Source organism: Hippocampus comes, unplaced genomic scaffold (genome assembly GCF_001891065.2).
Source record: "Hippocampus comes isolate QL1 unplaced genomic scaffold, H_comes_QL1_v1.1 scaffold51, whole genome shotgun sequence".
NCBI lineage: Eukaryota > Metazoa > Chordata > Actinopteri > Syngnathiformes > Syngnathidae > Hippocampus > Hippocampus comes.
The window spans coordinates 1,492,741-1,507,369 of NW_017805497.1; the positions used below are offsets into that span (position 1 = coordinate 1,492,741).

Below are 14,629 nucleotides of genomic sequence, written 5' to 3' on the forward strand. Positions count from 1 at the left end.
CCCCCCCCCAACTCCCGCAACCCTGCTTGTCGATTACTTTTCAGCAAGTGAGGGCCGCTGTCGATGACTATTCTCAGGCCGAATTTTGTTCCTAGCACGTCCCTGTTGTCTTGATGTCACTTTGATGGTAAACTTAAACTGAGTGACTCATATTTTGAAGCCTCTTATTCTGAGAACTGCGCTGAATTGAGAGTTAAAATCCGTTTAGAGATTAGGGAATGGGGAAAATTATTTTTAAATGTTTTATGTGGCCTGTTCATATTCAGTTTACACCTGTAGTCTGGGAAATATCCCCCACAATAAATGGGGGTTCACTTGATATGTCTGTGATTGGCTGGTATCCACTCTGTGGTGTACCCTCGCCTCTCGCCTAAAGTTTACTAGAATCAGCTCGAGCTCACCTGAGACACTTTAATGACGATAAACGAAATAGAAAACGGAAGGCTGGATATATTCCGAGTGCAGACAGGATGAACCACTCAAGACTTGATAACAGCAAGTTGGGTCTTGTGATAATCTGGCACGCACACACACGCTTACACACAGTAATGAGAGAACCGGACCTACTTTGTACATGCTCCTTTGAACACGCTAATGATGACAATCTGTTCATCTCGCACAAATCAATTAAACGAGATTCATGACGTTATGATGTTGTGCTGGCATGTTGGTTTGATTTAACAAGACAAGATGACATTCATACAGTATTCGAAGCAGATTCCTTGCGTCGTAAATAAACAAAAGCCTCACAGGTTCATAAATCCTGGACTGAAGGTCCGCATGTGACAAAAGTGTCAATGAGGGGTTTTGTTGGCTAGTGAAGAAAAATGTCTCAGGCAAAAACAGTGCAAATGAGGGAGAAAATGATTTATATGTGAAACTCGTCCTTGGTCTAGCTGGGCTTGTGTCATAAACAAAACAAAGACTGAAAACACAAACTATGAGATCACCAGAATACCAATGTTCTTTTGGTTTTTCAACCATGACAATCACATACGTTGTCATATTTTTATTAGGATACGATGTATAGTTCGACTAAGCAACAGGGCGAAAGCAGAACCCGTAAAGCAGTCACGGCATCCTGATTTATTCTTTCCTCGTGCTAAGGGCGGGGGGGCGAGCTTAACCGATATGTGGGGGGGCTGAGAAAAAAAAAGGATTTTCATCACTTGCTTCATCCATAGGTTCGCTTTTTTTCAATGAAAGGGTGATGAACAGGATAAGCACACTCAATAAAAAAAAGCACTTTTAGTTGAATTTGCACAAAGAACCTTCTGCAAAATTGTGAAGTCTAATACAGGTGACCACAGAGCAAGGGCATCATCTCAATTCATGAAAGTGAACATTGCTTAATTTGTGATCTCATTTCATTTGTAGATGGGGATGCGTATACGGGGACATAAATTGACATTTAGAAACTGCATTTTGCATTTCCTTGTCTCTGTGTGATATTGAAATTTGTTTTGCTGAACTGAAATCTTTGTGTCTGATAAATATGCTCAGAACACAAAAAACGGGAAGGAGAGCAAATATTTTTCATGGTAGTATATATATATATACACACACACACACACACACACACACATATATACATATATATGTATGTATACATGCAGACACTAGCTTGAACCAATTGGAAGCATGTTTTATGTTCAATCGCAATTTGGAGATCATTCTATATTGTTTCTTAACGCTAGCCCCTCCACCTCACTTTCTCGCTGACACGCACACGCGCGCGTGCGCTCATTGACAAACAAACGCAAAAACAAATGTCCTCTCTCAACATCACGGGATATCGTAAATCAGAAGAGCCGGCTCAGAAATTCCTCATGGGCCATTGAACAGTTCCAAGAGCTCTTCGGACCCATCAAGAATTAAAAATAGTTCCATCTTGACCTTGTAGTTGCATGTGTTATGTCACTAATACTTTGAGGTATTCAGAAGCTGTGTAGTATTATCTAATCCTCATTATTTCTCTTCTCGTTTAAACTGAATACTGTATATCCTTGACTAACAAGTCCATTCACTGATTCTTCTTGACAGTGAGAGTAAGGATGTCAGAATCTCAGCTATTTATTATGTTGCCTGTATTTTAGCAATAGAGAGACCTTTTCAGGCAAAGCCAAAACTTTTACGCTTCTAAAGCAACAATAATTAATATGTTCTCCTCAAATAAAAGCATTGAAACAATACATTGGCTTGTGAAGAAAGGAAACTTGGGTCTAACTACGCGACTGCATTTAACAGATGGAGAGCCCTGTATTTTTGGATGTGGTACTCGCTGTAAAAAGTTTTGACTGCATTTAACAGATGGAGAGTCATGCATTTAACAGATGGAGAGCCATGTATTTTTGGATGTGGTACTCGCTGTAAAAAGTTTGAGAACCACAGAACTAGAAAGTTCTGCCACAGAGGCCGGCAAAACTCTTCTCTTATTTTTCCATTATTTTTATGATGCTTTTAGAAGTAAATTTGACACGTTACACGACAGCAGGGTACCCTGTAATGATGTGTGAGGTTGAATAAATGCCAAATAATTAAAACAAAACAAAATAAACAAACAAAAGAAGAGATCGCCCTTAAGTTAAATTATACAGAAAACAATATCTTCCCATTTTTTCATGGAGTGATGATAGAGGTCTTGGAAAATAAAATTGCAAATATCCTAATTTTGATCATTTTTGGTGCTGACGGTGAGCTCAGAATAAGCGTGTCACGAGATTATCACCTGCACACATTCGTTATCAGCCCACAGACCGATAATGCAATGTGTTTCCTCTTCTGTCGATCTGATTTTTGGGTTTCGGGAGGTCGTTTCATATCGGAATGATGCCTCGTATCGCAAAAAAAAGCACCACTGTTAATAGAAAGTAAACTTCTACATCTATTCAAATGCAAAGAGTGAATACCTTAAACCTTGGGAAGGTAAGCTATAAGTACAATAACATAGAGAGCAACTGCACCTCGTTCAAGGTGACGTGTTAGCAAAGGTCAACCGAGAATGCAGGAGCACAGTAACATTTGCATTCTTTTAGAATCCTCTTTCTGTCCACCAGTTTTCCAATATGCACTTTCATTGGAACTCCGCTGAGGAAATGTGTGACACTTGAGCTGTTAAATCATCGGCTATGCTCCACAGCTGCGGTTTGTTGCAGACGATGATGGGCAGGTAGTTACCAGAGCGTTTTCACTGTAGCCGTGAAAAACGCGTGTCAACCGTGCTAATGAGATTCGACAGAAGTCGCCGGATGGTCGGCTGTCAGAAACGAATTGAAGGATGCATTGCAGCCTCTGCCTCTGTTGAGTTACACAGCGAAGAAAACTTTCCTTTGACAAACCATTGAGATGATTTACTGTTCGGTTTTGCTCGTCTAACTCAAGGCCCACGGGCCGAATGTGCCCCACCATGTCATTGAATGTGGCCTGCGAGAGCTTGCAAGGCCTGATTGTCTAAAAATAAGTCGAAAGCGTGCATCGACCATTAATTTCCCGCAGTGCATGCTGATTGTTACAAGCGGCATAGTGGCATCCAACTACTAGATTGCAGTTTATATCTCCACATCAATGTGATTCTCCTAAAAAGTGGAACTGTGAAATACAAATGATGATACAATAATCCCAAAGTGTCCAAGAAGAGTCATACTGATACAGACATGACCACAGGCACGGCAAACACGATGAACCATCAAAGACCGAAAGAAATCAGGTGGACACAAAAAACCAGACAAGACAGATTAGACATGAAAAAAGAGGCATAGGGAAAACAGTAAATCCGGTCATAACCAAATGAACAAAAACACAACTCATGACAGAACAGGGCTAGGCTGACCAGGCATCGGTATTTGCACTGACATGTCCATCCACTTGGGAGCCCTAGAAAGAACGTCTGGATGGGATCATCCGGCCCTTTCACAAGCCTGTCAAAAAGGCAACGCAGGCAACGCACAATCACATTTTACAATTTACAGTACAAATCTATGACACATTTCCTGGACACATAAAAAGAATGATTTCATTTATTTATGGAGAAAATATGTTTCGGGACGACTTTTAGATCTCATTTCACATGTTATTTCTCAAAAAGTTCAATGGTAATAATTTTGGGAGTGGGATTGGGGGTCAGGGGGGGGGCATATGACTTAACTCCTTAGGCTGAGGGCAACTTTGCCAAAAACGCCTAAAAAAGGTGCAGCCAAAGTAAATTTGTAGCTGTTCTTGAACCATTTGTAGTATCAGCATAGTTTTGGTCTCTTTTTGAAGATGACATTTTGAATTTTTCTCCCAAACACAATCTGTGTAGTTGCTCCTGTCATTGAACGATGGATGTTTGACATGTTTACACATGTACTCAGCTGCCGACGTGCATCAGCGATTTGTTCTGACAGATGATGGAGGGCCCCTCGGTGGGCCGTCCTAAGGGTCCTTAAGCAAGTCCGCTCGCTGGACAGCTAACGCTAGCTTCTAGTGTGAGCCGCCAACTGGCTAGCTGTAACAGCGCAATATTTTCGATACTTCTCCTGACTGTTTGTCAAAAATGTGCCAAGCGACAAATCTAGCAATTTACATCTGGGGGTTTCTATGATACACTGTGAGATCTTATTCGGTGCCATTGCCCTCACTTTCTTTCCTTCAGGTGAATAACAAAATCTGTCAGAATGAACACACCATTTCCAAGGCGATTGCCATGTCTACTTTTCAAATCTGTTTTTGTGATAATGAGCTTGTTTGATCTGATTGGATTGAGAACATGACTTTGCAGACACGAATTCCGTCACGAGTTCACACTCATTAAATTGGAGTCAGAAGGCTGACATATGATCAATCAATCTAATGAGCTTCCTATAGTTCTCTATATTGTTCCTCTACGACAATGAGTATCAGTCAGTATGAAATACAAACGTGAAATGACAATGCATTGACGTTTCTTAATGAGTATCAGTCAGTATGAAATACAAACGTGAAATATGACTTTACAAAGCTGTTAGTTTGATCTTCCAATGCATTATGTCATGCTATCCAATCCACCTATTTTGCCGTAAGAGAATTGCATCACGTCGCCATGTCGGAATTCTTACTACACTGCATATTATTATTGGTGCTTTCTCCAAATGTTGATGACTTTAGCTATTACAGACAAGACTGCAAATCTTGTTCATCAACCTTCTAGTGATTGAAACAGCTCAAGCACCAAGCCATGTGAGTCACACAGAAGACAAAGGAGCGAGGGGGGCGAGGATGGGGACCGTGACGAGGAGGGACAGGCTCTCTCATTAGCATAAAGAGGATAATTGTAGCCCCGACCCCTGAAGCCTGACATCCTCTACTGAATAGCGTGTGATGGCGACTAACACTGGGCCAGTACATCAGGGAAAACGGCATCACGCGTTTCCATAAGCACCATTGTAACTCCTTCATCTCACTCCTCCTTATTTTCACACAAGCATTAAAACATGCAACATTACGGAGTACATATGCGCTGCTCTTGTTACCCACGAATGCATTAAATTCGGGCTTCAGCATTTTGAGCCATTTGTGATGTGCCGTGGAGAGAGAAGAAATTTCAATACATTCATTGGCCATAATATTAGGTACACCTTCTTGCAACCTGAGCTCTATCCAAAACCAAACTATTCATTTAAAGATATAAGTATTATTGCGGTTGTAGTTGGTCGTCGTATAAAACTGTTACTGCACAGGAGAAAATACCGTTTGGAATTCATCTTCAGCAATACAAATGAACACTCATTATCATCATTTTTTTTTAATGTCAAGTTATTTTACGGCGTCTCATTATCATCTGCTTGACATAATATTGTGGCCACTGAGTGTAACATTTTGATTCCGTGGAGCCGGTGTTACATTATTTATGAGTCATTGGTGACTTCAATAAGTGAGTGCATTCGGACTTCCCGAGTGCATACGATGCAGCCTTCACACCACCTTGCCACGAGCTGACTTGGAAGGCCGTTTTTATAGACGTCATTATGGGGGTGTGGGCGGGGGGCATCCATGACAAATGTTGTGAGCACACTGTCACTGGTGGGGCCCTCCATTTTCTAACCTGCTTATCATCATTCGGGTCACGGGTGAGCTAAAGCCTATGCAGCTGACTTAAGGTGAGAGGTGGGGTACACCCTGGACGGGTCGCCAGCCAATCACAGGGCACATATGGACAAACAAGCATTTACACTCACACCACGTGTGCGGGGACTGACCCCATGTTGCCTCAACTGAAGTCAACTACAGTTGAACCACTCCAAAGAGTAAACCACTGTGTTGTGAGACTTGAAAATGATCAAATTTCATTTGATTGGTCAAAGAGTTATTTTCCACAAAGAATGTATCAACAAGTAATGTTCATCTCGCTCTATCCATTTTTTATATTTATATGGCGGGTTTATTTTGAATGCAAGTGAACAATGATTTGTTTCAGAGAGAGTCGTCTTATTATAACAGGCATAAAGACTGGAAATTAAAAAAGAAAACAAACAAACAAAAAAAAAAATCCACCAGTTTTGATTTTTGCCATTCAGCCCCATGTTGGAGAAGAGCAAAAATAACTGAAACACTGAACAGTTGGAGATGTGCCTTCGAAAGTTGAGAGAAGTTCACCTGTAAAGCTAATACTGCGCTTTAGGTTCGTCTTCAAATTTCATCCGCAGGCGCAATATCCCCTACAATTTTTTTCCCCCTCCGAGTCTACACGACGTGCCTTGACTCAATTCAGATTGGGAAACATTGCAGCGCACCATCAGTGACTCATGCTTGGAGTCGATACTTTCCATACAGGATCTTCAAACAGACATGGCTCTGCAGGTGAAATTTCAGAACACTGAAGCTAAAACTTTCAGCCGATAGATTCCCAGCACATCACCAACCGTTCACACGATGACAGCGTGCATTAATGTGCAACCGTCCACTCCTGATGTGGAATCAACCATGGATGAGGAAGCATATAATCACCGCAACAGTTTTGCATTTGCAATCATGCCACAGCAATGTGAGACAGGCCCTCAACAAATTGATTATTTACAGCCACGTATTTCATGGGAGCGCCATCCGCAGCCACGAATGTGTGCCATTGCCTTATTACATGTGCCACTGATTGAACAAACAACATACAGATGACACCTCAGCAGGAAGAGTGTCTGACGTTCGTCATCTAAATAAGAAGGCGGCCCGTGCAAATCTTTGCGAGTGAAGAGTCTGAAGAGGTTCACGGTGTTCAATTACTTTTTTTTTTTTTTTTTTATGCTCCTTATGCTTTCCATTATTTCCATGAAGTGAGCCTTAGCTCAGTTGTGTTCCTGTGAAACATTGGGGAATTTTAAGGCACCGGAGTTTAAAATTGCTTCATCTCTCCACTGATATGCAGCCAAGCACAAAATTACAAATCTGCCTGCAGCCTTTGGTCGAACATTTCAGCTCAGTTGCATATTGGGCTGATTTGAAATATGCGATGACCTCATCACAGTGGCTAAAACGACTTTGTTTCTTTCTATATACAAAGATGTATGCTTTTATGAGGACGACTTTCAAGTTAGAGTTAGCGGAATTCATGCACCACAAACTTAAATATGGTCATGGTAAAAAATAAATAAATAAAAACCATTGGCACACTTTAGTCAAAGCGGAACACCTGTACAAAAATATACCCCCAAAACTATAATTAAAAAAAAACTAAACATAATTTCTCAAATAAAGTTAGTCATTGATCAAAAATATATATAGTGGATATATTAAGTCAACACACTCCTGTTCAGATGCCACAATTTTGTGTGAGATGAAGCAAAATCCTTTCAAAACTTTTTTTTCACTGTTAATGCGACCTATAACCTGCGCACCTCAATTGAAGAAAATGAACCTTTTTTTTTTCCTTCTGATGAGCAGCATTGTGTTTGTGGCAAACACAATGTTTAATATTGATTTCAAAGGAAGTTTGCAGTTTTTAGCCACTGTTCACAAATCTGCCCGAATGCTGCCAGAAATCTTTGCAGCTTGTTCAGTGTTGCTGTTGGGTTCTGGACAGCAGTTCAGGGGACGTGCAGTTCTTGGTAATGTCATCGCTGTGTCATATTTTCACTACCCGATGATGACTGTCTTCACTGTTTTACGTGGTTTGTTTAGAGTAGAGTGCCTCAGAAATTCTTCTCTTAAATGATACCTTTTACCACAAGATCCCCCCCCCCCCCCCCCCTCAAAAAACACAAAAAAACACACCCAGAATCTTTGCGAGTGAAGAGTCTGAAGAGGTTCACGGTGTTCAATTATTTTTTTTTTTTTTTTTTATGCTCCTTATGCTTTCCATTATTTCCATGAAGTGAGCCTTAGCTCAGTTGTGTTCCTGTGAAACATTGGGGAATTTTAAGGCACCGGAGTTTAAAATTGCTTCATCTCTCCACTGATATGCAGCCAAGCACAAAATTACAAATCTGCCTGCAGCCTTTGGTCGAACATTTCAGCTCAGTTGCATATTGGGCTGATTTGAAATATGCGATGACCTCATCACAGTGGCTAAAACGACTTTGTTTCTTTCTATATACAAAGATGTATGCTTTTATGAGGACGACTTTCAAGTTAGAGTTAGCGGAATTCATGCACCACAAACTTAAATATGGTCATGGTAAAAAATAAATAAATAAAAACCATTGGCACACTTTAGTCAAAGCGGAACACCTGTACAAAAATATACCCCCAAAACTATAATTAAAAAAAAACTAAACATAATTTCTCAAATAAAGTTAGTCATTGATCAAAAATATATATAGTGGATATATTAAGTCAACACACTCCTGTTCAGATGCCACAATTTTGTGTGAGATGAAGCAAAATCCTTTCAAAACTTTTTTTTCACTGTTAATGCGACCTATAACCTGCGCACCTCAATTGAAGAAAATGAACCTTTTTTTTTTCCTTCTGATGAGCAGCATTGTGTTTGTGGCAAACACAATGTTTAATATTGATTTCAAAGGAAGTTTGCAGTTTTTAGCCACTGTTCACAAATCTGCCCGAATGCTGCCAGAAATCTTTGCAGCTTGTTCAGTGTTGCTGTTGGGTTCTGGACAGCAGTTCAGGGGACGTGCAGTTCTTGGTAATGTCATCGCTGTGTCATATTTTCACTACCCGATGATGACTGTCTTCACTGTTTTACGTGGTTTGTTTAGAGTAGAGTGCCTCAGAAATTCTTCTCTTAAATGATACCTTTTACCACAAGACCCCCCCCCCCCCCCCCACCCCCCCCCCGACTTGAAAAATGTCAAGAAAAGCCTCGTGGAATACCTCAACTTCATTTGGGGGTTATCAGAGGCACTTTAAGCAACGGCATCATTTAACTGGAATTTAAGCAAACATGGTTAATTCTGAACACAGCCACAACCTCAGTTGTAAGTGGCAATGAGCAGGTGCACACTCAGATTGTTGTTTATTTCTTCATTTTGAATTTTGACTCCCTCAATTTTGTTTTTTTTTTTTCTGTTTTACAGGTTAAAAGACATTAACGGTGCAACACTTTTTGCAATGAGTGATCTTGATCTCATTTCTCTATATCATAAAAGCAGGCATTTCACAAGGTTTTTTTTGTTGTTATTTTCATGCAATAAAAAAAAATACTAAGTCAAATGTATACCTTCAAGTGGCTTCTGAGAGGAAAAAGAATGCTGCTTCTCTCTGCTGGAGGACAGGAGTACTGCAGTATTAAAGGAGTGTCTTTAAATTATTTACTTAAAATATTTACACATGGTGCACGCATGACAATAATTTAAAGAAATTATTGTCATGCGTACACCAAGTGTAAAGGGGCACTCTGCGTATATGGTGACTGACTTTTCCCCCCCATCAAACCAAACAAGCATGCTGTATATGCACATGTGTAATATCATGCCTCATATGTCAAGACTTTATTTGCATTGAATGAATGCAATCGTTGTTCCTCCTTTGAATCAGGGACTGGCTGATGAACACATACAACACCTGATGTTTTACTTCATGTCGTGGGTCTTCCTGGCTAGAGACTCCAAAGCGGTAAACATGGTGTCAGGTGTTTCGGAATCCTCCAGCTGAGCCTTTGCACAGAAGAAAGGCGGGACCAAGTCCATGGGATTGGTGATGCCAAGTACCCAGTTGAAAGTGCTGGAAAAGGAAGACAGACGCTTGTTCCGATTGTTCGGTGATATGGTTCCGTGTGACTTTCTGTTGAGTAATTCTGCATGTTTTCACACACTTACAGTATTGCACGAAGAGAAAAATATCAGATAGCCATTCGCAAACTAAAACTACACTCAGTGACAAAAGTGGACGGTGAGCATGCGCTGGTGTTGATGCGACGCTTGTATTAGATCTCATAAGTATCATGACATTATTACGACAAACACTTAAGGATGCTGACAGAGGAAATGTGAAGGTTTGAATTCAAAATTGCTCTTCAAGAACATTCCTTATGGCATGCCAGGTCATACCTGATAATGGTCCATCCACTTGTTGGTGTGTAACCAGTGAAGGTCATTGGGATGCAGCCAATCTCAGTGAAGACGCTCGTATAGGAACCTGAATTCATGACGGTATAGAATAAGTGTTTAAATAAAAAAAAATAAAAATAAAGTGTTTCATGCATTGTCACACTACCTTTGCAAATATATGTCACCTCCAAATAAACCTATGATGGATTTTGGATTATAAAAGTAGCATATATTGTCAAACTCTGCTGAACCTTGCCCTGTCAACGGAGAGTTATTTTTGACCTTAGGAGCTGTGCGAGTGTCACAGTTCCATAGCGTTTTTTCTCACCATTGCCGGGCAGGTCCCCGTACCACGTGTTGACCAGCACACCCATTCCCCACGAGGAAGAGGAGCCCAAAACGATCTGACCCATCAAATTGGCATCATCGGGCACTTGCATGGGAACGAAATCTGTATTCAGCCGTCTCTTCTTGCAAGACAGTTTGCTCCAGTCGATTTCATAATAGACTTTCTAGAAAATAGAAAAGTGCTACCCTTTAATAAATCATTCTTAGATGTTTACCGTACAGACAGCTATCACAAACATGAAGAGGAAATGCCCCGAGAAGACTCACATGCGCATGCAGAACATACGCAAACTCCACACTTATTACACACACTAAATGGTTGTCTTTTTTTTGTTGTTGTTTTCATGTTAATTTAGGTCATTTCCATCTTTTGTATGTTAAGTGTTTGATGCCACCCAAAAAATGGCCTACCCCCATTCTGGTCCCCTGTGCTCAGTCATGTGTCTCAGCATTGCAATTAACTGTTTACTTTGGGTTTATGGTTGAATAAACTTATTTGGTGGGGCAGGGCGGTCCATGAGTTTTGCCTCAAAAAGCAGATGCGCCATTCACATGTAAATACCTTTTGGAACAGCATCAGTTGGTCCACAGTCAAGGTTTCATTTCCAACCATGCCAAAATTTCGAACCCGAATCTTCTGACCAAAAGCATCATAGGTGATTGTTCCCGTAGACATGACAAGACCATTGAAGCCCATCTGGAAGATAAGTGACATCTTTCTGGATACCCAAGGTAAAATATGCACCGAATGTGTATATTTTTCTTTTTTAAATGCAGAAGGGGGACAAAAGCAACTGTCTGGCTTACCACAGTGACACCTCCAGTCATCAGGGGAGGAGACTCTATGCAAAAGGAAATGTAGCAAAAATATTGGTGCATGCAAAATCGACATAGAAATGAGTATTCAGGTTCTATAAAGCGTGATTCAAAAACATGGATAAACATTTTAAAATTACACTCATTGACCACAGCATTAATAGGCTGTTAAATGACCGCGACAAGAGCAACATCCAAAGTTCTTCTGCCCACAATGACCAACAATACTGTGGCTTTGCAGGCTCCATTAACAACAATTTAAGAAGGTTCACTGGACTGTACAGGCGAACCTAATAGTCTGTGGGAGAGGAACCTACAGCCGTGGTCGACCATGAGAGAGAAAATTTTATGGTCTGATGAGACAATGTTTTAACACTTTGGCACGAATGCCAAGATTCTATGAATGTCCTGCAGCCACAGCCTAGACTTGAATCCGATCGACCAACTTTGGAGATCTGAAAATACAGACGCTCACCATCCAATCAGATGGGAGCTCGAGAGAGGATGCAAAGAGAGGTGAAACTGCCCAAAAGAGAAAGTGCGCCAAGATTGTGGAATCATATTCAAAACGACTTGAGGCTGTAATTGCTGCCAAAGTAGTGAGCAAAGTGTTTGAATAGTTAAGTCATTTCGGAGTTGATTTGTAAGACTTTGCAAGAAAATGAAGCGCTGTGAATCTTTTCCAGATGCACTCTATATAATCGTAAACCTTTTGTCTGACCCCTGGCAGGAAAGATTTCCCACCTCTTATATCACCAGTTTAATTATCACACATTCATATGAAATTGTACACAGAGGAATGCAGGATCAATGTCGAGTAATTTCCATTTCAATAACTGTGAAAAGATGTAGTGTAGAGATCAAACTCACCACATTGTTGGGGTTTCTGCGCACCGGCAGCTGCAAGCAGCAGGCCGACAATGGCCAAAGCACTGACGACGTTCATGTTCAGACGCTGCAAACACCTTCGAGTCACAGAGCAACAGCCGACTCCAAATAAATCCGGCTCACAGCTGGACAGGTCCCACCAAGTTTTTCTGCCCACACCAACTCTTGTCTTTGAGCTCCCCCGAAAAAAATATCGACTCAGTATGGAAACTGACAGATACTGATGATGGGATGACGTATGTCATGGATCACAGTTACCCCCAACCTATGTTCAGCTGCCATCATGGAGATAATCTGAATTGAATATTAAAATCACATCCAGAACTATTCTCAGTAGTAATTCAAATGTGACCTTTTTTTTTCTCCCAAAACTCATTTTTAAAAATGAGATGCGTTGAGACAACAGTTAAGAGTTGTTGGGTGGAAACTGATGCAGCTGGAACAATTCCCACATTGCATCAGCTTCCACCTGCTCTGTTCTAAACCTGCGTCATCCGGTTCTCAGTGTTATCGCAGAACAAATTAAACTCCTCACCACTTTTACTACAGAGGTTACAATTATTCCTTAAACAAGCACTACTGTTCCTGAATAACAGGGAAGGAAAGTGAAGGTAATTTTACACTTTCAATACTCTGAACACCTGACTCTTGATTAACGCCCCCCGCCCCACCTTACCCAAACATATTTTCAGTGCCCAAAGAGTGTTTTGCTGTTTTTTTTATTATCAGCACTACGCTGAAAAACGTGATCACCAAGAAAACCAGATAATACACCATCATCTCATTGCAACAAAGCTGAAGTCTTGTGCATGATACAAATAACGGCTCTTTGCAGGCAAGCACCTTTCATTTTAAACAATGGTGAAGCAGAAACATGCAGTCAAGATAAACTGCAATGTGGCATTATGCACACTATTCCCCCCCCCAATGTGTATAATACTGAATTATTTTTAAGTTGCCTCCTTATGTTTGCCGCTTTGGGTTCTCAATGTGGACGATTAATGGAACCCATGTATCAGATGAGCGAAGAATATTTTCCCTCTCTCGGTTTCCATCCTAAATTAATTAAAACCACCACCATAAATCGAGGAAATGTACCGCAAAAAAAATCAATTAAAATGCAGTAGTTAAGAGATAAAGTTAAATATTTTTTAAATAAACAGTACAAATGTTTAACAACACTTTTGTTTGGATGTCACTATTGCAGTTAAGCCTCAGAAATGTACACCTGATGTACCGTAAGTCGAGGAATAGCAACACAAGCAAGTTCATATCATTCCAGTTAGGAGCTTTTTTTTTTTTTTATACTCGGGGTGCTTTTGAGTGGAGACTGTGATAAATAAGTTCAACATGGGGGTGTACAGTGTGAAATCACATCTGTTACGGGGTGAGCATAACTTGGTAGGGGAAGCGACAGGGCGTTTTTGTACAGTCAAAATGAAAATGGACACTTTGTGGCAAAAGGGGGGCTGGGTTGGAACGCTGGCTGCAACCCACAATCATCTAACCCGCTTGGATCAATCAAAGCAGTACAATCAATTCAAAGTTCCATCGCACATTCATCCTCTCATCTCTTCCCTGACAACTACCAAAAGCAAGCTGCCATTGTGCTTTCGTCTTAAAATAAATGACATTAAAATAACACTAACTTGCTGCTGCTTTTGTACTTCCTGAAAAGACACATTTTAAAACAAGTTCAAGTTCCTTTCACGTCCTTGACTTTCCAGGATGTATTTCATCTGCTATCTTCATGATTGATGCAACTTGAAATGTCATGTTTTCAACATTAGCATTCATCCTTCCCAGAGTTCCAAAACACATCCACCTTACAGTGTTCTGCTACTATTTCAATATTCAGACACACGCAGACTCACACGCGCACAGTGTATATTAATACCCTGAAAGCATGCATTGTGGTGTCTTTTTGGCCATTTGATAGCCAAACACTGCTGTGTGTGTGTGTGTGTGTGGGTGGGTGCGGTGGGGTGGGGTGGAGTGCAGTGGAGTGGAGTGTGGGGGGGTCAGTGGAGTCCCTATGGGGTTTGACGAAAAGAGAACATGGAGTAAGTGGGCCTCTTTCAAATCCATCTTTGAAAAACCTGCTTAAGTTCTTGTGGAACAGA

At 40.8% G+C, this 14,629-nt stretch overlaps 1 protein-coding gene and 1 long non-coding RNA gene across 2 annotated transcripts; one reads left to right on the plus strand and one right to left on the minus strand.

Moving 5' to 3' along the window:
- Positions 1-9,874: 9,874 nt before the first annotated feature.
- LOC109519838 (ependymin-like) lies at positions 9,875-14,433 on the minus strand. Its single transcript, XM_019876632.1, has 6 exons — positions 12,489-14,433; positions 11,610-11,644; positions 11,365-11,499; positions 10,783-10,966; positions 10,455-10,542; positions 9,875-10,128 (listed from the first exon to the last, which is right to left on the minus strand). Exons 1-6 carry the CDS (start codon positions 12,562-12,564, stop codon positions 9,978-9,980), a joined length of 669 nt encoding a protein of 222 aa, XP_019732191.1. The 5' UTR covers positions 12,565-14,433; the 3' UTR covers positions 9,875-9,977.
- LOC109519840 (uncharacterized) lies at positions 14,398-14,623 on the plus strand. Its single transcript, XR_002169041.1, has 2 exons — positions 14,398-14,477; positions 14,508-14,623. It is a non-coding gene; the product is annotated as an uncharacterized LOC109519840 (long non-coding RNA).
- Positions 14,624-14,629: the final 6 nt, after the last annotated feature.

Bases quoted from the DNA above. Each gene is read 5' to 3' on its own strand.
- LOC109519838 (XM_019876632.1), bottom strand. From the start codon at position 12,564: ATGAACGTCGTCAGTGCTTTGGCCATTGTCGGCCTGCTGCTTGCAGCT. The intron at 11,645-12,488 runs GTGAGTTTGATC...CCTTTTGCATAG, and splicing joins GCAGAAACCCCAACAATGTG to AGTCTCCTCCCCTGATGACT. The intron at 10,129-10,454 runs GTATGACCTGGC...TTCCTTTTCCAG, and splicing joins AGTGGATGGACCATTATCAG to CACTTTCAACTGGGTACTTG.